General features: G+C 42.1%; 1 protein-coding gene across 11 annotated transcripts in view; it reads left to right on the forward strand.

The window, feature by feature from the left end:
- Positions 1–22,739, forward strand: part of LOC117971446 (collagen alpha-1(XI) chain-like) — a 157,943-nt gene that overhangs the window by 82,817 nt on the left and 52,387 nt on the right. For all 11 annotated transcript variants that reach the window (XM_059010456.1, XM_059010457.1, XM_059010460.1 and 8 more), the window contains 9 exons: positions 5,962–6,015; positions 7,081–7,125; positions 11,433–11,486; positions 12,457–12,501; positions 12,617–12,670; positions 14,411–14,464; positions 15,256–15,309; positions 18,488–18,685; positions 19,924–19,977. In XM_059010456.1, the coding sequence (XP_058866439.1) occupies positions 5,962–6,015; positions 7,081–7,125; positions 11,433–11,486; positions 12,457–12,501; positions 12,617–12,670; positions 14,411–14,464; positions 15,256–15,309; positions 18,488–18,685; positions 19,924–19,977 (612 nt within the window). The remainder of the gene's footprint in view (positions 1–5,961; positions 6,016–7,080; positions 7,126–11,432; positions 11,487–12,456; positions 12,502–12,616; positions 12,671–14,410; positions 14,465–15,255; positions 15,310–18,487; positions 18,686–19,923; positions 19,978–22,739) is intronic.

Consider the following 22,739-nt stretch of genomic DNA (forward strand, 5'->3'; position numbering starts at 1 on the left):
CATCACTACACACAGCTACATGAGCAAATCAACAGTAATACATTACATACTGCACCAGCATCACTACACACAGTTACATGAGCAAATCAACAGTAATACATTATATACTGCACCAGCATCACTACACACAGCTACATGAGCAAATCAACAGTAATACATTACATACTGCACCAGCATCACTACACACAGTTACATGAGCAAATCAACAGTAATACATTACATACTGCACCAGCATCACTACACACAGCTACATGAGCAAATCAACAGTAATACATTACATACTGCACCAGCATCACTACACACAGTTACATGAGCAAATCAACAGTAATACATTATATACTGCACCAGCATCACTACACACAGCTACATGAGCAAATCAACAGTAATACATTACATACTGCACCAGCATCACTACACACAGTTACATGAGCAAATCAACAGTAATACATTACATACTGCACCAGCATCACTACACACAGTTACATGAGCAAATCAACAGTAATACATTACATACTGCACCAGCATCACTACACACAGTTACATGAGCAAATCAACAGTAATACATTATATACTGCACCAGCATCACTACACACAGCTACATGAGCAAATCAACAGTAATACATTACATACTGCACCAGCATCACTACACACAGTTACATGAGCAAATCAACAGTAATACATTACATACTGCACCAGCATCACTACACACAGCTACATGAGCAAATCAACAGTAATACATTACATACTGCACCAGCATCACTACACACAGTTACATGAGCAAATCAACAGTAATACATTACATACTGCACCAGCATCACTACACACAGTTACATGAGCAAATCAACAGTAATACATTACATACTGCACCAGCATCACTACACACAGCTACATGAGCAAATCAACAGTAATACAGACATTACATACTGCACCAGCATCACTACACACAGCTACATGAGCAAATCAACAGTAATACATTACTTACTGCACCAGCATCACTACACACAGCTACATGAGCAAATCAACAGTAATACATTACATACTGCACCAGCATCATTACACACAGTTACATGAGCAAATCAACAGTAATACATTACATACTGCACCAGCATCACTACACACAGCTACATGAGCAAATCAACAGTAATACATTACATACTGCACCAGCATCACTACACACAGCGACATGAGCAAATCAACAGTAATACATTACATACTGCACCAGCATCACTACACACAGCTACATGAGCAAATCAACAGTAATACATTACATACTGCACCAGCATCACTACACACAGCGACATGAGCAAATGAACAGTAATACATTACATACTGCACCAGCATCACTACACACAGTTACATGAGCAAATGAACAGTAATACATTACATACTGCACCAGCATCACTACACACAGCTACATGAGCAAATCAACAGTAATACATTACATACTGCACCAGCATCACTACACACAGTTACATGAGCAAATCAACAGTAATACATTACATACTGCACCAGCATCACTACACACAGTTACATGAGCAAATCAACAGTAATACATTACATACTGCACCAGCATCACTACACACAGCGACATGAGCAAATGAACAGTAATACATTACATACTGCACCAGCATCACTACACACAGCTACATGAGCAAATCAACAGTAATACATTACATACTGCACCAGCATCACTACACACAGTTACATGAGCAAATCAACAGTAATACATTACATACTGCACCAGCATCACTACACACAGTTACATGAGCAAATCAACAGTAATACATTACATACTGCACCAGCATCACTACACACAGCTACATGAGCAAATCAACAGTAATACATTACATACTGCACCAGCATCACTACACACAGTTACATGAGGAAATGAACAGTAATACATTACATACTGCACCAGCATCACTACACACAGTTACATGAGGAAATGAACAGTAATACATTACATACTGCACCAGCATCACTACACACAGTTACATGAGCAAATCAACAGTAATACATTACATACTGCACCAGCATCACTACACACAGTTACATGAGCAAATCAACAGTAATACATTACATACTGCACCAGCATCACTACACACAGTTACATGATCAAATCAACAGTAATACATTACATACTGCACCAGCATCACTACACACAGCGACATGAGCAAATCAACAGTAATACATTACATACTGCACCAGCATCACTACACACAGCTACACGAGCAAATCAACAGTAATACATTACATACTGCACCAGCATCACTACACACAGCTACATGAGCAAATCAACAGTAATACATTACATACTGCACCAGCATCACTACACACAGCTACATGAGCAAATCAACAGTAATACATTACATACTGCACCAGCATCACTACACACAGTTACACGAGCAAATCAACAGTAATACATTACATACTGCACCAGCATCACTACACACAGTTACATGAGCAAATCAACAGTAATACATTACATACTGCACCAGCATCACTACACACAGTTACATGAGCAAATCAACAGTAATACATTACATACTGCACCAGCATCACTACACACAGTTACATGAGCAAATCAACAGTAATACATTACATACTGCACCAGCATCACTACACACAGTTACATGAGCAAATCAACAGTAATACATTACATACTGCACCAGCATCACTACACACAGTTACATGAGCAAATCAACAGTAATACATTACATACTGCACCAGCATCACTACACACAGCGACATGAGCAAATCAACAGTAATACATTACATACTGCACCAGCATCACAATTGCTGTGCACAATTACAATAAGGGACACCCTACACACCACATATTAACCTATTGTAAGTCACACAAATGAAGATTGTACTCAGGAATATTTTTGTAGAACAGCTTGTATCCCCCTTCCCCTGGCAGTGAAAGGGTTCAGTCCAGACTGAATGAATAACGCGTGTAGGCCTGGAGGTGCCGTGTCGTGGGGAGACTGTTCATTAAAAACAAAAGGGCTTTTCTGTTTGCAACTTCAGTAATATTTTCTTGGGAGAAACTAGTGTCAAGTTAATAAAAATGTTAAAGTTACTAGGATGATCCGTTTAACAGAAGGTAGCAGGTGTGTGTGTGTGTGTGTGTGTGTGTGTGTGTGTGTGTGTGTGTGTGTGTGTGTGTGTGTTTTGTTTTGTTTTGTTATAATTTTGAATTGTAATGGTGCAGTTCATAATGAATTGCATGGAATCAGACCTGGGTCAGTTTGAATTGTAATGGTGCAGTTCATAATGAATTGCATGGAATCAGACCTGGGTCAGTTTGAATTGTAATGGTGCAGTTCATAATGAATTGCATGGAATCAGACCTGGGTCAGTTTGAATTGTAATGGTGCAGTTCATAATGAATTGCATGGAATCAGACCTGGGTCAGTTTGAATTGTAATGGTGCAGTTCATAATGAATTGCATGGAATCAGACCTGGGTCAGTTTGAATTGTAATGGTGCAGTTCATAATGAATTGCATGGAATCAGACCTGGGTCAGTTTGAATTGTAATGGTGCAGTTCATAATGAATTGCATGGAATCAGACCTGGGTCAGTTTGAATTGTAATGGTGCAGTTCATAATGAATTGCATGGAATCAGACCTGGGTCAGTTTGAATTGTAATGGTGCAGTTCATAATGAATTGCATGGAATCAGACCTGGGTCAGTTTGAATTGTAATGGTGCAGTTCATAATGAATTGCATGGAATCAGACCTGGGTCAGTTTGAATTGTAATGGTGCAGTTCATAATGAATTGCATGGAATCAGACCTGGGTCAGTTTGAATTGTAATGGTGCAGTTCATAATGAATTGCATGGAATCAGACCTGGGTCAGTTTGAATTGTAATGGTGCAGTTCATAATGAATTGCATGGAATCAGACCTGGGTCAGTTTGAATTGTAATGGTGCAGTTCATAATGAATTGCATGGAATCAGACCTGGGTCAGTTTGAATTGTAATGGTGCAGTTCATAATGAATTGCATGGAATCAGACCTGGGTCAGTTTGAATTGTAATGGTGCAGTTCATAATGAATTGCATGGAATCAGACCTGGGTCAGTTTGAATTGTAATGGTGCAGTTCATAATGAATTGCATGGAATCAGACCTGGGTCAGTTTGAATTGTAATGGTGCAGTTCATAATGAATTGCATGGAATCAGACCTGGGTCAGTTTGAATTGTAATGGTGCAGTTCATAATGAATTGCATGGAATCAGACCTGGGTCAGTTTGAATTGTAATGGTGCAGTTCATAATGAATTGCATGGAATCAGACCTGGGTCAGTTTGAATTGTAATGGTGCAGTTCATAATGAATTGCATGGAATCAGACCTGGGTCAGTTTGAATTGTAATGGTGCAGTTCATAATGAATTGCATGGAATCAGACCTGGGTCAGTTTGAATTGTAATGGTGCAGGTCATAATGAATTGCAATTCTGATCACTGTAGTTGAACCTCGGCATACCTGCGCAATTGTAATTGTAATTGTAATTGTAATTAAAACATATCATTGATCGATTACACTTCAGCTATGCAATTATTTGTCATTTGATCATTACTTTATTGTTTTCAACCACTTTTGGTGACCCCATTTGTTTGAAAAAAAAAAAAAAAAAAAGTTCTTAAGTATGTGTGTGTATTTGTACCTGTGATTATTGCTGGTTATTTTAAGTTCTTTAGCATGTGTGTGTATTTGTACCTGTGATTATTGCTGGTTATTTTAAGTTCTTTAGCATGTGTGTGTATTTGTACCTGTGATTATTGCTGGTTATTTTAAGTTCTTTAGCATGTGTGTGTATTTGTACCTGTGATTATTGCTGGTTATTTTAAGTTCTTTAGCATGTGTGTGTATTTGTACCTGTGATTATTGCTGGTTATTTTAAGTTCTTTAGTATGTGTGTGTATTTGTACCTGTGATTATTGCTGGTTATTTTAAGTTCTTTAGTATGTGTGTGTATTTGTACCTGTGATTATTGCTGGTTATTTTAAGTTCTTTAGTATGTGTGTGTATTTGTACCTGTGATTATTGCTGGTTATTTTAAGTTCTTTAGTATGTGTGTGTATTTGTACCTGTGATTATTGCTGGTTATTTTAAGTTCTTTAGCATGTGTGTGTATTTGTACCTGTGATTATTGCTGGTTATTTTAAGTTCTTTAGCATGTGTGTGTATTTGTACCTGTGATTATTGCTGGTTATTTTAAGTTCTTTAGTATGTGTGTGTATTTGTACCTGTGATTATTGCTGGTTATTTTAAGTTCTTTAGCATGTGTGTGTATTTGTACCTGTGATTATTGCTGGTTATTTTAAGTTCTTTAGCATGTGTGTGTATTTGTACCTGTGATTATTGCTGGTTATTTTAAGTTCTTTAGCATGTGTGTGTATTTGTACCTGTGATTATTGCTGGTTATTTTAAGTTCTTTAGCATGTGTGTGTATTTGTACCTGTGATTATTGCTGGTTATTTTAAGTTCTTTAGTATGTGTGTGTATTTGTACCTGTGATTATTGCTGGTTATTTAGAGTAAACATGTTAACGTGTGCAGTTGTTTATGTTACTTTTTAGTGCAATTGTAATTATAATGGTAATTACTGCAGCATCATTGTACTGTAATTGTAATTGAACACAATAGCATTGTAATTGTAATTGAACACAATAGCATTGTAATTGTAATTAAACACAATAGCATTGTAATTGTAATTGCAATTTCAACACGCAATCCTGCTGTGATTGTAATTGTAATTGAGCCCAGGTCTGATTGAAGTTGGGTGTGGTGCTCTATGGAAGGGATGACATCTGTACGCAGGACAAGATGCACTGGTATTTGTGGAAATACTTCAGTGTGATTGGTTGATTTCTGACATGTGATTCATATTGAAAGGCAGCAGCTTGCAGCTCGATAACAGAACTTGCCTTGCTTTTGTTTTTCCCAGGGTTCACTCGGTTTCCCAGGGTTCCCCGGGACGAACGGAGAGAAGGGAGCGCGGGTGAGTTCACCACGTGTCTTGTAAGAGATCACAGGAGATGTGAAACAGTCACAGTGTTTGTCAGAGGGTATTGCAACATACAAATGAACATACAAATAAATATTCATACAGTCGTTTCAGCGAGAAGCCAGTATCAATGTCTTTGTACAGCAGGTTAATAAAACACACTCAGCACCAGTTATTCAACGCTAGAACTCTCCACAGATGACACCGTTGAGATGTGTACAATATTGAACTCTCCACAGATGACACCGTTGAGATATGTACAGTATTGAACTCTCCACAGATGACACCGTTGAGATGTGTACAGTATTGAACTCTCCACAGATGACACCGTTGAGATGTGTACAATATTGAACTCTCCACAGATGACACCGTTGAGATGTGTACAGTATTGAATCTTCACAGATGACACCGTTGAGATATGTACAGTATTGAACTCTCCACAGATGACACCGTTGAGATGTGTACAGTATTGAACTCTCCACAGATGACACCGTTGAGATGTGTACAGTATTGAACTCTCCACAGATGACACCGTTGAGATGTGTACAGTATTGAACTCTCCACAGATGACACCGTTGAGATGTGTATAGTATCGAACTCTCCACAGATCACACTGTTGAAATATGTACAGTATTGAACTCTCCACAGATGACACCGTTGAGATATGTACAGTATTGAATCTTCACAGATGACACCGTTGAGATACGTACAGTATTGAACTCTCCACAGATGACACCGTTGAGATATGTACAGTATTGAACTCTCCACAGATGACACTGTTGAGATATGTACAGTATTGAACTCTCCACAGATGACACCGTTGAGATGTGTACAGTATTGAACTCTCCACAGATGACACCATTGAGATGTGTACAGTACTGAACTCTCCACAGATGACACCGTTGAGATATGTACAGTATTGAACTCTCCACAGATGACACCGTTGAGATATGTACAGTATTGAACTCTCCACAGATGACACCGTTGAGATATGTACAGTATTGGAATGGGCTTTATTAATCTTCTGCTGACTTTCTGTTTTATCTTTTTTATTTTCAGGGTTTGATTGGAAAAACTGGGCCTAGAGGTCAGAGGGGACCAACGGTATGTCATCTCTATACATTACAGATCAGCAGCACAGTTAATACAGCAGAGCACAGTGCTGCAGCAGTCCTGTTACACAGGTCACCGTCACAGTGCAGGGAGCGTGTGTGGATCTGTGTTATATAGGTCACAGTGCAGGGAGCGTGTGTGTGTGGATGTGTGTTATATAGGTCACAGTGCAGGGAGCGAGTGTGTGTGGATGTGTGTTATATAGGTCACAGTGCAGGGTGTATGTGTGTGGATCTGTGTTATAGAGGTCACAGTGCAGGGTGTGTGTTGATCTGTGTTATATAGGTCACAGTGCAGGGAGTGTGTGTGTGGATGTGTGTTATATAGGTCACAGTGCAGGGTGTGTGTGTTGATCTGTGTTATATAGTTCACAGTGCAGGGAGTGTGTATGTTGTTCTGTGTTATATAGGTCGCAGTGCAGGGAGTGTGTGTGTGTGGATGTGTGCTATATAGGTCACAGTGCAGGGAGTGTGTGTTGATCTGTGTTATATAGTTCACAGTGCAGGGAGTGTGTGTGTGGATCTGTGTTATATAGGTCACAGTGCAGGGAGTGTGTGTGTTGATCTGTTATATAGGTCACAGTGTAAGGTGTGTGTGTTGATCTGTGTTATATAGGTCACAGTGCAGGGAGTGGATGTGTGTTATATAAGTCACAGTGCAGGGAGTGTGTGTGTGGATCTGTGTTATATAGGTCACAGTGGAGGGAGTGTGTGTGTTGATCTGTTATATAGGTCACAATGTAGGGTGTGGGTGTTGATCTGTGTTATATAGGTGACAGTGCAGGGAGTGTGGATGTGTGCTATATAGGTCACAGTGGAGGGAGTGTGTGTGTTGATCTGTGTTATATAGGTCACAGAGTAGGGTGTGGGTGTTGATCTGTGTTATATAGGTCACAGTGCAGGGAGCGTGTGTGTGTGGATGTGTGTTATATAGGTCACAGTGCAGGGAGTGTGTGTGTGGATCTGTGTTATATAGGTCACAGTGGAGGGAGTATGTGTGTTGATCTGTGTTATATAGGTCACAGTGCAGGGAGTGTGTGTGGATCTGTGTTATATAGGTTCACAGTGCAGGGAGTGCGTGTGTGGATCTGTGTTATATAGGTCACAGTGCAGGGAGTGTGTGTGTGGATCTGTGTTATATAGGTCACAGTGGAGGGAGTGTGTGTGTTGATCTGTGTTATATAGGTCACAGTGCAGGGAGTGTGTGTGGATCTGTGTTATATAGGTCACAGTGCAGGGAGTGCGTGTGTGGATCTGTGTTATATAGGTCACAGTGGAGGGAGTGTGTGTGGATGTGTGTTATATAGTTCACAGTGCAGGGAGCGTGTGTGTGTGGATCTGTGTTATATAGGTCACAGTGCAGGGAGTGTGTGTGGATGTGTGTTATATAGGTCACAGTGCAGGGAGCGTGTGTGTTTACCTGTGTTATATAGGTCACAGTGCAGGGAGCGTGTGTGTGTGGATCTGTGTTATATAGGTCACAGTGCAGGGAGTGTGTGTGTTGATCTGTGTTATATAGGTCACAGTGCAGGGAGCGTGTGTGTGTGGATCTGTGTTATATAGGTCACAGTGCAGGGAGTGTGTGAGTGGATCTGTGTTATATAGGTCACAGTGCAGGGAGTGCGTGTGCGGATCTGTGTTATATAGGTCACAGTGCAGGGAGTGTGTGTTGATCTGTGTTATATAGGTCACAGTGCAGGGAGCGTGTGTGTGTGGATCTGTGTTATATAGGTCACAGTGCAGGGAGCGTGTGTGTGTGGATCTGTGTTATATAGGTCACAGTGCAGGGAGTGTGTGTGTTGATCTGTGTTATATAGGTCACAGTGCAGGGAGCGTGTGTGTGTGGATCTGTGTTATATAGGTCACAGTGCAGGGAGTGTGTGAGTGGATCTGTGTTATATAGGTCACAGTGCAGGGAGTGCGTGTGCGGATCTGTGTTATATAGGTCACAGTGCAGGGAGTGTGTGTTGATCTGTGTTATATAGGTCACAGTGCAGGGAGCGTGTGTGTGTGGATGTGTGTTATATAGGTCACAGTGCAGGGAGCGTGTGTGTTTACCTGTGTTATATAGGTCACAGTGCAGGGAGCGTGTGTGTGTGGATCTGTGTTATATAGGTCACAGTGCAGGGAGTGTGTGTGTGGATCTGTGTTATATAGGTCACAGTGCAGGGAGCGTGTGTGTTTACCTGTGTTATATAGGTCACAGTGCAGGGAGCGTGTGTGTGTGGATCTGTGTTATATAGGTCACAGTGCAGGGAGTGTGTGTGTGGATCTGTGTTATATAGGTCACAGTGCAGGGAGTGTGTGTGTGGATCTGTGTTATATAGGTCACAGTGCAGGGAGCGTGTGTGTTTACCTGTGTTATATAGGTCACAGTGCAGGGAGCGTGTGTGTGTGGATCTGTGTTATATAGGTCACAGTGCAGGGAGTGTGTGTGGATCTGTGTATATAGAAGGCTTGGTGGTTCAGTGGTTAAAGAAATGGGCTTGTTACCAAGAGGTTCCAGGTTAAATCCCAGCTCAGCCACTGACTCACTATGTGTGACCCTGAGCAAGTCACTTAACCTTCTGGGTGACCTTGTGACCAACAACAATAATAATAAACAATAATGAGTTTGCAGTCCCAAACAATAACAATAACCCAACACGTATCCGCCCCACAATTGTACACACACACGGTCCCCAGTCCTGGGTGAGTGCAGTAGTGCTCGTGGTGGGTGTTACAGATTATTTGTGACAGTTGTGCAGTGCTGTTCTGCTTTAGTGCTGGCCCTCGGTGACAGCTCAAGAATCGTGTTACCGTCTAGTGTAGTGTTACAAACAAGACGATTACACACAGACAAACAAACAAAAAACACTCACGATACTGCTTTCTCTTTACGGGATCTCTCACATTCCTTCGAAGCTTAAATGCAAAACCAAAAGCGAATGAACAGATTACGATTCTCTGTCCCCTTTTATGCTGTCACACATGACCCCTTGGTAAACGAGTGCAACCGCCTCTCCAATCTGCAGCTGCCACATCGCTTTCCTTCCGGGTCAATGCGTTATTGCAACAGAGTCTCGCCCCTTTCTTGGCTGGCCAACTTCCCTTGAACCCTGGGAAAGAAATGTTAGACCAGCCTGTCCAAGGAACTCTATTCTCGCTGCTTAGCGCCCTCACCGGTTGGGAGGGAGATTTACAACCAATAATCATTGTATTTCTGTCACAGCCTGAAATTATTCTATACGAAATAAGAAGTTGAACTAATATGTGAAACACAGTAACTTGATGATGCGTTGTAACGTATAAAAAAATTGTTTATTTAGCAGACGCCTTTATCCAAGGCGACTTACAGAGACTAGGGTGGGTGAACTATGCATCAGCTGCAGAGTCACTTACAATTACCTCTCACCCGAAAGACAGAGCACAAGGAGGTTAAGTGACTTGCTCAGGGTCACACAATGAGTCAGTGGCTGAGGTGGGATTTGAACCGGGGACCTTCTGGTTGTAAGCCCTTTTCTTTAACCACTGGACCACACAGCCTCCTATATAAGCAACCTAGACTACAAACTCTGAAGTGGTACATTTGTTTATAAGAAGCCACCACACACTCCATATTTCATTCCTTTGTCTTCTTGATGTATAATGAGCTTGTAACACATCTTCATGTGTTACAAGTACTGCTTGTACCAAAATCTCCACTTCCATATTGGTAAATTTCAGTTTACGCTTCGGAGCATCCTCATCCCCATGGCTAGTACCAGGCTGAGGTCTTTGTGTGCCATTCATTTTCTTTTGGAATGTGTAGCCTACACACGCAGGGTTGACCCAAACCCGCTATTTCTTGTGAGAGATTTGTAATTCTCCACCGCTAATTGCTGTGAGGGGTATTTAAATTGTTTGATTGCAGAATCGCCTGCTTCACCTAATTAGTCTTATAAAATAGGTCGTTATTTTGACGCTGAGTGCGGCCGTACTGAACACGCACTTTACGCGGCTTTTTGCGATCCATTTTTCCTTTTATAAATTTGGGCCTGAGTGTGTGTGGATGTATATAATGTGAATCCTTATCCACAGCTTTGTATTCCTATAGCGATTTTCAAGCAATGCAAATTTAGACGCCAGCAATCTGATGAAGGAGCAGCAGTATTGCATTGTATAAAGCACATGATGCAGTTATCATTATTATCACATTCCATTTAAATTATATTCACAGTACATTGTGTGTATACACAACACACATACAACTATTCATCATGGCTATTGCTCAATCAACTGTATGTTAATCATCTTGTCTCTTCCTTTTCTTTTGCATAGGGCCCCAGGGGACAGAGGGGACCCAGAGGGGCCACAGGCAAACCAGGGGCTAAGGTGAGAGTCGTGCACCACACAGGGGCTGCTGTCAGTGTGGGGTGGGGTGAGGTGGGGAGGGGACAAAGTCCCCACGTTAAAAACTGGACTCAAATGTGACCCCGCGTTAAAAATCTTTAATAATGCATACCTTTACGCACGTCACTGATCGCTTCCTTCAAAAAAGACTGAAGCAAACAAAAAAAAACCAAACTGGAAAGTTGTACAGTGGACGGTACCTTAAGGAATTGGAGGACAAACCCGAATTTCGTGGCTTGATAAGGGCTTCTCCTGACGGCTTTGTATTCCATGTGAGAAAAATGTGAAATGTTAAAGATGTTAATAATAATGAAAAAGCTTATTTTCTGCAGATTTCAATTAATAAACTGGGGGAAGTTCTCTATTTTTTCTTTCATATTGTTTGATAGTATTATTTTCGAGTCAGAGCCGAAGACTTCCTTCAGGGTTTCAAAGCTCTGGTATACAAGTTGGGCTCATAAAGGTTTGACGGGTATGATAATGTATTGTCTAAAGCATTTGTAAATGAGCTTCTACAGGTGGTATAGCTTTCTCTATAGCATATCATGTCTGATTAATATGGAGGTTTTTCACAGCCATGCACTTGGTGGCAGAGTGGGATAGCAGGCATGGCCCTGCATACTGGGATACATTCAGGAAATACTGCAATTCCAATGAGGAACAGAGGCTACATGTACAGAGAGAAAAGGCACTTTACAGAGTGTGTACAAGGGACCAAGACCAAAGTACACAGAAAGAGTACTTGAAACTGCAAGCGCATGGCCTCCTCTCATTTGTAACCTGTCTTATGTTCTTCTTAATACAATTCCAATGGGGAACAGAGGCTGAATGTACTCTGCTGTATTGATGTGTTTTATTATTGATATTTCTTATAATACTCAATAATGCATCTCTCTCTCTCTGTCTGTCTCTCTGTCTCTCTCTCTCTCTCTCTCTCTCTCTCTCTCATCAGGGTACGTCTGGCAGCGATGGCCCGGCTGGTCCACCAGGAGAGAGGGTGAGTAACGCTGCTGGTCTCATACTGGTCTCAAGTTCAGACCAGTCTCCAGGTTTTCTCACCAGGTCCCTCGACTCCAGAGGTTCTGATTCTCTGACTGTGTTTTTGTCTGCAGGGTCTGCCAGGACCTCAAGGACCCAATGGATTCCCGGGACCGAAGGGGCCCCCAGTGAGTACAGAGCCATGTAGATGAGATGCAGCCATCAGTCTTTGTAGCATTGCTATAACCTAAATAACGGCCTATCAGATGGCTTGTAGCTGACAGCTGGAAAGAGAAAGCGTGTATGACATACAGGGTTCTCCTCAGGCCTTTTCAGCCAAAGTGGCTGTCGCCGCCCGGCTGAAAAAACCTGATTCGCCCGTCTTACAGATGCTCCTGTGCCTTTAACAATAAGGATGCGCTTCTAGCAGACTAGATCAGGTGCACGTTGCTGGGTGAAAAAAACCAAACAATCTTGGAACCACATGACAGCTGTGTTACGTCTTGACACAAAATTTAACCAATCAGAGAGTTGAAGGGGCGGGTTTTCTGTGTTAAGCACTTCGAGAGGCTAAAACGTTAAAAATGACTGCTAAAAAAATAACTAATTATTTTCAAAGCAAAAATAGTGACATTGAATGCAGGGGGTCAAAATAAGCCAACGATCAGCACAATCCACCGCCTAATACTATTATTATTATTATTATTATTATTATTATTATTATTATTATTATTTATTTCTTAGCAGACGCCCTTATCCAGGGCGACTTACAGTCGTCAACAATTACATTTCAAGAATATTTGCACCGGCTACTTTATGAAAAAAAATACGACATTTTTGGTTGTATTATTGTACTGTAAGGTGATATATAGTACATAATAGCTGTACATGCACCAAAAAAAAAAAGCATATCCCTTTTGTTGTGATATCGTAACAATATGTACCCAGGTGCTTGTGAGATATTGGGGGTTCATTTATAGAGGCTGTACGCCTTTAAGAAGAAAGGCGTGATGGGATACTAGCTGTTGTCAGCTGACATACAAATGTTTGGATTATTACACTCTGGTTTCATGCAACAGTTATGATGTTGTGTTACTATTGTGTTAAAAAATGGTTAAAATGAAGAGTTGCATTCAAAAAATGTAGAACAGCAAAAAACAAAAATAGACATTAACAAAATGCCCTGAAAACTTAACATAAAGAAAACAATTTAGATGAAGCAGTAACTCCAATAACCCTACGTTATCTTTCCCCAGTCAAATCGTAGAGTGCCTAAATAAGCAGGTAATTTACCATAATAAAAAACAGTCATGAAAAAGAAAATGTAGAACATAAAAAAGTGCAACCAGATATAGTCAACGGAAGACAACATATTATTCAAATTCTTTGTTGTATTATATATTTAAGGTAAGTTTATTTTTCCGTTAAAAGTGCTCCCGGCTGTAATGTTCTGCCGCCCGGCTGTACAGAATTCCTGGGGAGAACTCTGACATTGTCTGTATCAGATGGAAAGACATCACTTTCAGATCTAGTATTTTTTTTAATTCTCTCAATCCTAAAATTGTAGGTGATGCAACACTTTTGTCCCTAGCTGTAGATGTGTCTTACTAAATGCAGTAATGGATCAGACTGTCTCGTTCCCATCCCTGGAGCGGCCAGTCAGTCCACTCCTGGGTATCCGCTGTGACCTCTCAATCGTGGGTGGAGCTTGCATCATACAACACCCTCTACCACACTCTCTCTCTATATATATATATATGAAACAGGTGTCAGTACTGTGATCAGTGACTCAGTGTCCTGATGTCTGTCACAGTCTCTAAGCTCCTCTGTGGAGTGGTATGAAGCAGGTTTGACAGTATCAGTGTCTCAGTGTCTCGATGGCTGTCTTTGTGTCTAATCCGTCGCTCTCTGTGTGCTCTTGTTTCCAGGGACCCAGTGGAAAGGACGGGCTGCCTGGACACCCAGGACAGAGAGGAGAAGTGGTGAGTCCAGTGTCCACTTCACCCCCCCCCCCCCCCCCATTATCAAGCATTAGATTCTCTAAGATGCTTTACTCCAAATTGCTGTTAGAATTACTTTTATCTAAAAGGGAAAAAACAGGAGATCTCGATGTTCTCTGTCTTCGAAAATGTGTCGACTTTTCCAACAATTGAGCCACTGTCCTGCTGATAGTACATTTCTAATCATTTGCAGTTTTAGAAGAGTTTTTAACTCGTACCCAATAAAATGGGCAATGTCTATAAGATGTGAACTACAAGCGATGGCCAAAAATGAAATATTTACTATGGGAGTTGTTTCAACCTCTCTCTGACCCTCTATCTCACCCTCTCTCTGACATTCTCTGACCCACTATCACCCCCTCTCTGACACTCTCTGACCCTCTATCACCCTCTCTCACCCCCTCTCTGACCCTCTATCTCACCCTCTCTCTGACACTCTCTGACCCTCTATCACCCTCTCTGACCCTCTATCTTACCCTCTCTCACCCCCTCTCTGACCCTCTATCACCCTCTCTCACCCCCTCTCTGACCCTCTATCTTATCCTCTCTCACCCCCTCTCTGACCCTCTATCTTACCCTCTCTCACCCCCTCTCTGACCCTCTATCTCACCCTCTCTCTGACCCTCTCACCCTCTCTTGACCCGCTCACTCACCCTCTCTTGGCCCGTTCACTCACCCTCTCTATTATCCTCTCTCTCACTCTCTCTGACCCTCTCTTGACCCTCTCTCTCACCCTCTGTGACTCTCTCTCACCCTGTCTCTCTTCTCTGTAGGGTTTCCAAGGCAAGACCGGCCCACCCGGACCCCCTGGAGTGGTGGGACCCCAGGTGAGTTTGGGGTTGAGCTTGGGGGCTAATTGGTCATGATACAGCCCAGCGTTAGTGTAGCTGGTCAATACCCTTTATTAGGTATTAGACTGCTATGTAACAAAGACATTGTATTGGTTTAGCTAGTCAGTACAGTGCAGAGGCTAAATGAAGACAGCATACCATCTCAAAATCTGCGTTATCAACCATAACATCTGCGTTTTTACATTTTGCATCAACATATTCATATTATTTTTCAGTGTAACTATTTCAGATTAACACAGTTAGCATGCAAAACAGTGCACAGTATAAATAAATAATGGTAGAAACAGACATAAAGACAAGGTAACCATGAAACGTTTTCTTCTGAAAATCCCCCGTTCACGATGTAAAAATCGGTGTTGTATAGATAGGGCTGCTATGATTAAATCGAAAATCGATTCTTCGATCGATTCCATGCCTCATTATGTACATCGATATAAATACTGGATATCAATAATTACATTTATTAACGGGCAGAGTTAATAACATTATTTAAGTTTATCAATGAAACTGCACTGATCGCCCTGCCTTGGTATTTACAGTATTTCTGCCACACAAGCAGTGGGCGTGTTCTTCTTCTCCTGCTCGTGTTAACCAGCATCTGATTTGCTGGTCCCATCCTACCAGCCAATCAGATTTGTAAGTGCTTTGTAAGTACACCCCTCTGTGTGTTCAATGTACACAAATAAAAAAGCGCGCCGCCTTGAATCCAGAGCAGGACGAAAAATGAATATTTAACTATAACTAAATAATTATACTCAATAACGTTAAAAAAAACAAAAAAAAACAACCGATCAGTGATGTTAAACACAATTTTGGAGTAACGATCAGCTTGACATATAGCGGGTTGCATGTTGTGGTAATTATTATTATTATTATTATTATTATTATTATTATTATTATTATTATTATTATTATGTTTTAGGCTGGGATTTCCGCATTGTGTGTTTCACAGATAGTGAAGGTTAGGTGGTACAGTATTAACAAGATGCAATGCGTGATGCTGCAGCTGCCACTGAATTAAAAAACACAGTTTTCATAAACTCGTGTCTAGTTTATATAGATTACATTCCACAGTACTGTAATGTGTTTGGAATAAATATTTTAGTGACTCTCCTGTAGTGTGTTAAACTTGCTTTAGGCTTGTTGCGAATGTGTTTTTTTCTTCTCCTGATGCTGACGGTTTACATGTTCCTTTTAGCACCCAAGTCAAAAAATGACTTTCCAAATCAAAGTCTTAATAATTCTCATGACGCTTCCATAGAAATGATCATGTTTTAGATGATCCTCACGTAAACGAGAGTGTTTGCTGATCTGCACTCTGTTCTGACAGCTAAAACCCCGGTCTGCTGGTACACAAGATACATAAAAATGTCTGAATAGTTCTCAATTAAAACTCTGCAGGCCTCATCCATGGTGTTAAAACGTGATTTGTGATCATGTGTTTTACTTGTCCAAATTCTTGGCTGAGAGAGTCATCAGGTAAGATGCTGTGATACAGATTACTGAGTCGCTCTAATGCCAGGGACGTGCGCAGCGCTACATGGGATACTGAGACCTCCGCAGCTTTAAAAAAAAAGAAGAAAAGAAAAGAGAGAGGATGCAGGGAGCAGAGGAACCATTTTTACACTTTGCATTGCATAAAACGACTTCGTAATATAAACACAATTATTGGATAGGGCTGAAAAGGGGTTGTGTTGTCTTTTACATCTGCATTTTAGAAACACACTGCTGTTATTTTGTTTGCGTTTTATTAATATGTCCTGCGTATATAACGCAGAATTCTGCATAAACACAACCTCTGCTGTAACTAGTCAGTACAGCTCAGTGTAGAACAGAGACTGCTGAATTAGGAAGACAGTGTTACTATAAGTAGTCAACACTGTGGCAGTGACCGGTGTCTGTATATGACTGACCAGTGTCTATATTGCAATGTCTGACCATTTGCTGTCATTACTGACCAGTGTGTGTGTGTGGTATTACTGACCGGTGTGTGTGTGGTATTACTGACCGGTGTGTGCGTGTGGTATTACTGACCGGTGTGTGTGTGGTATTACTGACCAGTGTGTGTGGTATTACTGACCGGTGTGTGTGTGGTATTACTGACCGGTGTGTGTGTGTGGTATTACTGACCGGTGTGTGTGTGTGGTATTACTGACCAGTGTGTGTGTGTGGTATTACTGACCGGTGTGTGTGTGGTATTACTGACCAGTGTGTGTGTGTGGTATTACTGACCGGTGTGTGTGTGTGGTATTACTGACCGGTGTGTGTGTGTGGTATTACTGACCAGTGTGTGTGTGTGGTATTACAGACCGGTGTGTGTGGTATTACTGACCGGTGTGTGTGTGTGTGGTATTACTGACCGGTGTGTGTGTGTGGTATTACTGACCGGTGTGTGTGCTATTACTGACCGGTGTGTGTGGTATTACTGACCGGTGTGTGTGTGGTATTACTGACCGGTGTGTGTGTGTGTGGTATTACTGACCGGTGTGTGTGGTATTACTGACCGGTGTGTGTGTGATATTACTGACCGGTGTGTGTGGTATTACTGACCGGTGTGTGTGTGGTATTACTGACCGGTGTGTGTGTGTGGTATTACTGACCGGTGTGTGTGTGTGTGGTATTACTGACCGGTGTGTGTGTGGTATTACTGACCGGTGTGTGTGTGTGGTATTACTGACCGGTGTGTGTGTGTGGTATTACTGACCAGTGTGTGTGTGTGGTATTACTGACCGGTGTGTGTGTGGTATTACTGACCGGTGTGTGTGTGTGGTATTACTGACCGGTGTGTGTGTGTGGTATTACTGACCGGTGTGTGTGTGTGTGGTATTACTGACCGGTGTGTGTGTGGTATTACTGACTGGTGTGTGTGTGTGGTATTACTGACCTGTGTGTGTGTGTGTGTGGTATTACTGACCGGTGTGTGTGTGTGGTATTACTGACCGGTGTGTGTGTGTGTGGTATTACTGACCGGTGTGTGTGTGTGGTATTACTGACCTGTGTGTGTGTGTGTGTGGTATTACTGACCGGTGTGTGTGTGTGGTATTACTGACCGGTGTGTGTGTGTGTGTGGTATTACTGACCGGTGTGTGTGTATGTGGTATTACTGACCGGTGTGTGTATGGTATTACTCACTGCCGGTATGATTTCCCCGCAGGGCCCCTCCGGAGAGAGCGGTCCGTTGGGAGAGCGAGGGCACCCAGGCCCCTCAGGGCCCCCCGGAGAGCAGGGCCTGCCAGGGGCTTCAGGGAAGGAGGGCACCAAGGGAGACCCAGGCCCCATGGGGGCCCCAGGCAAGGACGGGCCAGCAGGACTGAGGGGCTTCCCTGGAGAGAGGGGTCTGCCGGGCACCGCGGTGAGGAGCGCTGCACTGATAAACACCCACCCGTCAACCTTCCAAACAACAAAGCCACGCTCCACACAGCACATTGCACTGCATCACTGATCCTGTCCCGAGCGTGGGAGACATGGACCCAGCGTTAACTACGCAGCATGTTCATTTTCTAACTCGGACGAGTTGCTTATCATCACGACTGTAATAAACAATAAACAAAGCATTCTGTTAATATAACAAGTACAGGGAATGGGAAAGAATGTTCCCAGCAGCTACATTCAGAGAGAATTACTTTCCTTCGATGAAGTTCTGGATGTGCTTTAAGCAGCGCGGTGGCGTCACTTAGAGCAGAGCGGTTTGCCTGGTCCTTCTGTCATTGGGGTTCAAAACGAAGGTAGAGTCTCAAATGAGAGCCATTAAATATACAGCATGAGGCGCCATAAGCACAAATAACATGATCTATGACAATGTATTCTCACACACATAAATATATCGGGGGGGGGGGGGGGGGGGGTCCTGTGTGGCTACTGTGCCGGTGTCAGAGGGGATAGCTAGCCTGACCCAGCTCAGAGTGTGTTATTATAGCTAGCCTGACCCAGCTCAGAGTGTGTTATTATAGCTAGCCTGACCCAGCTCAGAGTGTGTTATTATAGCTAGCCTGACCCAGCTCAGAGTGTGTTATTATAGCTAGCCTGACCCAGCTCAGAGTGTGTTATTACAGCTAGCCTGACCCAGCTCAGAGTGTGTTATTATAGCTAGCCTGACCCAGCTCAGAGTGTGTTATTATAGCTAGCCTGACCCAGCTCAGAGTGTGTTATTATAGCTAGCCTGACCCAGCTCAGAGTGTGTTATTATAGCTAGCCTGACCCAGCTCAGAGTGTGTTATTATAGCTAGCCTGACCCAGCTCAGAGTGTGTTATTATAGCTAGCCTGACCCAGCTCAGAGTGTGTTATTATAGCTAGCCTGACCCAGCTCAGAGTGTGTTATTATAGCTAGCCTGACCCAGCTCAGAGTGTGTTATTATAGCTAGCCTGACCCAGCTCAGAGTGTGTTATTATAGCTAGCCTGACCCAGCTCAGAGTATGTTATTATAGCTAGCCTGACCCAGCTCATCCCGACCCAGCTGAGAGCGTGCAAGTTCTATCATAAGAGAAAATGGTTTTACTTTGGAGCGTAGGTAGTGAAGTTGGGATGTTCATGACCCTGCTGCTATCAGTATTTGCTGAATTCTCTTCCCTCTCCTTCTTTCTCTCCTCAGGGCGGCACGGGGCTGAAGGGTAATGAAGGACCAGCTGGACCCCCCGGACCTGCTGTGAGTCACGAGACTTTATAACAAAACAGAATAATGTGTATGCATGTGTGTGTGTGTGTGCGTTTGTATCTGTGTGTGTGCGTTTGTATCTGTGTGTGTGTGCATGTCTGTGCATGTGTGTGTGCGTGTGTGTGTGTGCGTGCGTGTGTGTGCGCGTGTGTCCAGACCTCTCATAGGACACACTTCAGTGATGAAGGCTGTACCATGTGGTAATTTGACCGGGACTGGAGTTCTGAGCAGCACACAACGAAAGTCAAGGTAGAGCCTTCATCGAAAGGGCGCTATTACTATTAAAAAAATATTGTTCTCATTATTTTCTTTAAAACCTGCATTTTCCTTGAACTTTTAATGATTTGCTTGGGACCCTTCCACTGAGTTTTCGGAAAATAGTCCCAACATTGTTCATAAAGGATCACCTACATAATCAGAGAAAAAACCAATAACTTTATTAAAATAGCTGTTTTATTTGTCATAGCTGCTTCTAGTTTATCTGGGCAGTGCCTGATAGCTGAATGAAGCTAATATATTACTGAACTGTCTGTGTCTCGCTTTGCTGTTGTTGAAAGATTATTATTATTATTATTATTAAGATGCTGTCTGAGCTCCAGTCGAGCTGCCCGGCTGTGATTGGCTGACTCGGCAGTTGCGAGTACAGGACTGGTTGCTTTTGTCGGTGCAAAGTATTGATTGGCTGGTTTGGGTAGATAATTAAATACATTTGGACCAATTGTTTCTCTGTTTAGTATTTGCTGTCTGTGGAAGAGTGGTGAATTCACTGAGACAGGAGACAGAAAGTTGTAGTGTTAAACACCACTTGGGTGCACGATTTATTAATTTCCACTAGGTGGCACTGTTGTCCTATTATTACCAACAATGGTATAAGGGCTTGACAGATCACCTTGGGTACACACAGGTGCACGAAATAATAATCAAAGCAGAAGGCACAAAGAAAAACAGAAAATAAAACACTGTTAACAAAACTACAAAATTAAGGTGCTGCACTCTGCAGCGGTTCTCCGACCGTCGCTACCCGCGCGGCCTGGGTCTCCGTCCTACACTCCACAGTTCCCTCAACTGCATAGGTTAAAAATAGGTTACTTTCGGGGGTCTGCCCAAGGTTTCCCCGCTACTGCTGTATTTATTTTCTTGTCTTGGTTTGTTTTGTTTTGTTTGTGGATGATGTTCTCCGTCTGTTTCTCAGTCTGGCCGCAAAGCTTCCGCTGGCTCGTTTGTCAATGTCAATTATTACACTCTTGTATATACAGTATAACCACTTATAACAGGTCCCTACACTAAATTGCTACCAGTAGGTATCCATATCTGATCCGCATCCGTGAGACTTTAACTTTATCCAATCCGCGATCTGCACTCCTCCTGATGTGTCCATCCGGGAATATTGGGAGCGTGATAAGTGTGTGTGTTGTCTGTTCAACAGCATGCATATTGAGCTGCCTGCTGTCACGGAGCGCATGTGGATGACTGGCTCTGTCACTTTGTCTGTCTCTCTCTCTCTCTCTCTCTCTCTCTCTCTCTCTTAGGAGTGTGTGGCCAGTTGGCCAGCGAAAAGACAAATCTGGATGCCTAGCAGTAATTTTGTAAATGTTTTATTGCAGTTATTTCACTATATTAGTAACTATAGATTGTTAATAATTTTAAGACAATTTCCGAACACAAGTAATCAACTTCCATTTATATCAGGAAGACATCAGAGGTCCCTTTTTTTTTAACCCGACAATTTTAAACAACAATCTGACAAGAACAGCAGCTCAATAAAGAACAGTGACATGCATCAGAACAAATCACATTACAAAAAAATAAGCCACTCAAGTCAATAATACTTTAAGTAGTGTAAAAGAATCGCCCTCACCGCGGTTCGTTGCCCCTTTAAAAAACACTGACCCAATACACACAAATGGATTTTTTTTAATGAAAACACACATTAACAAAAATAAACAAAAATAAACACCTAGCTCTCTGAGCAATAACTAAACAAAACAGGACCCTAACTAAAAAAACAGGACAGCTAAGCTGTTTACCTGTAACAAAAACAAAACAAACAGAACAGCACACCCAGACAAGGATTCACTCTACCATTTCCCTTTGAAATTACGGCTGTACCCACACACCAGCACATTCAGGCTTCTACACTCTTCAGCAGCAGCGAGCAGACTGACTGCTCTCCTTATAAACCCTGCACCTGGCTCTAATGTTCAATCATAGCCAGGTGCAGGTGATAATTAACAATAAAACAATTAACAAAACAATTAAACAATTAAACAAAACAAACCCAAAATGATGTAAAGATGTAAAACAATGCACCCGCACCCGTATCCACGGATATAAAGCAGATATCCACGGATATAAAGCAGATATCCACGAAAAAGACCTAGGAGTTTATGTTGACTCAGAAATGTCTTCATCTAGACAATGTGGGGAAGCTATAAAAAAAGGCCAACAAGATGCTCGGATATATTGTGAGAAGTGTTGAATTTAAATCAAGGGAAGTAATGTTAAAACTTTACAATGCATTAGTAAGACCTCACCTAGAATATTGTGTTCAGTTCTGGTCACCTCGTTACAAAAAGGATATTGCTGCTCTAGAAAGAGTGCAAAGAAGAGCAACCAGAATTATCCCGGGTTTAAAAGGCATGTCGTATGCAGACAGGCTAAAAGAATTGAATCTATTCAGTCTTGAACAAAGCAGACTACGCAGTGATATGATACAAGCACTCAAAATTTATTATTTTATTATTATTTGTTTA

The sequence above is a fragment of the Acipenser ruthenus genome, chromosome 41 (genome assembly GCF_902713425.1).
Source record: "Acipenser ruthenus chromosome 41, fAciRut3.2 maternal haplotype, whole genome shotgun sequence".
Taxonomy (NCBI): Eukaryota; Metazoa; Chordata; class Actinopteri; order Acipenseriformes; family Acipenseridae; genus Acipenser; species Acipenser ruthenus.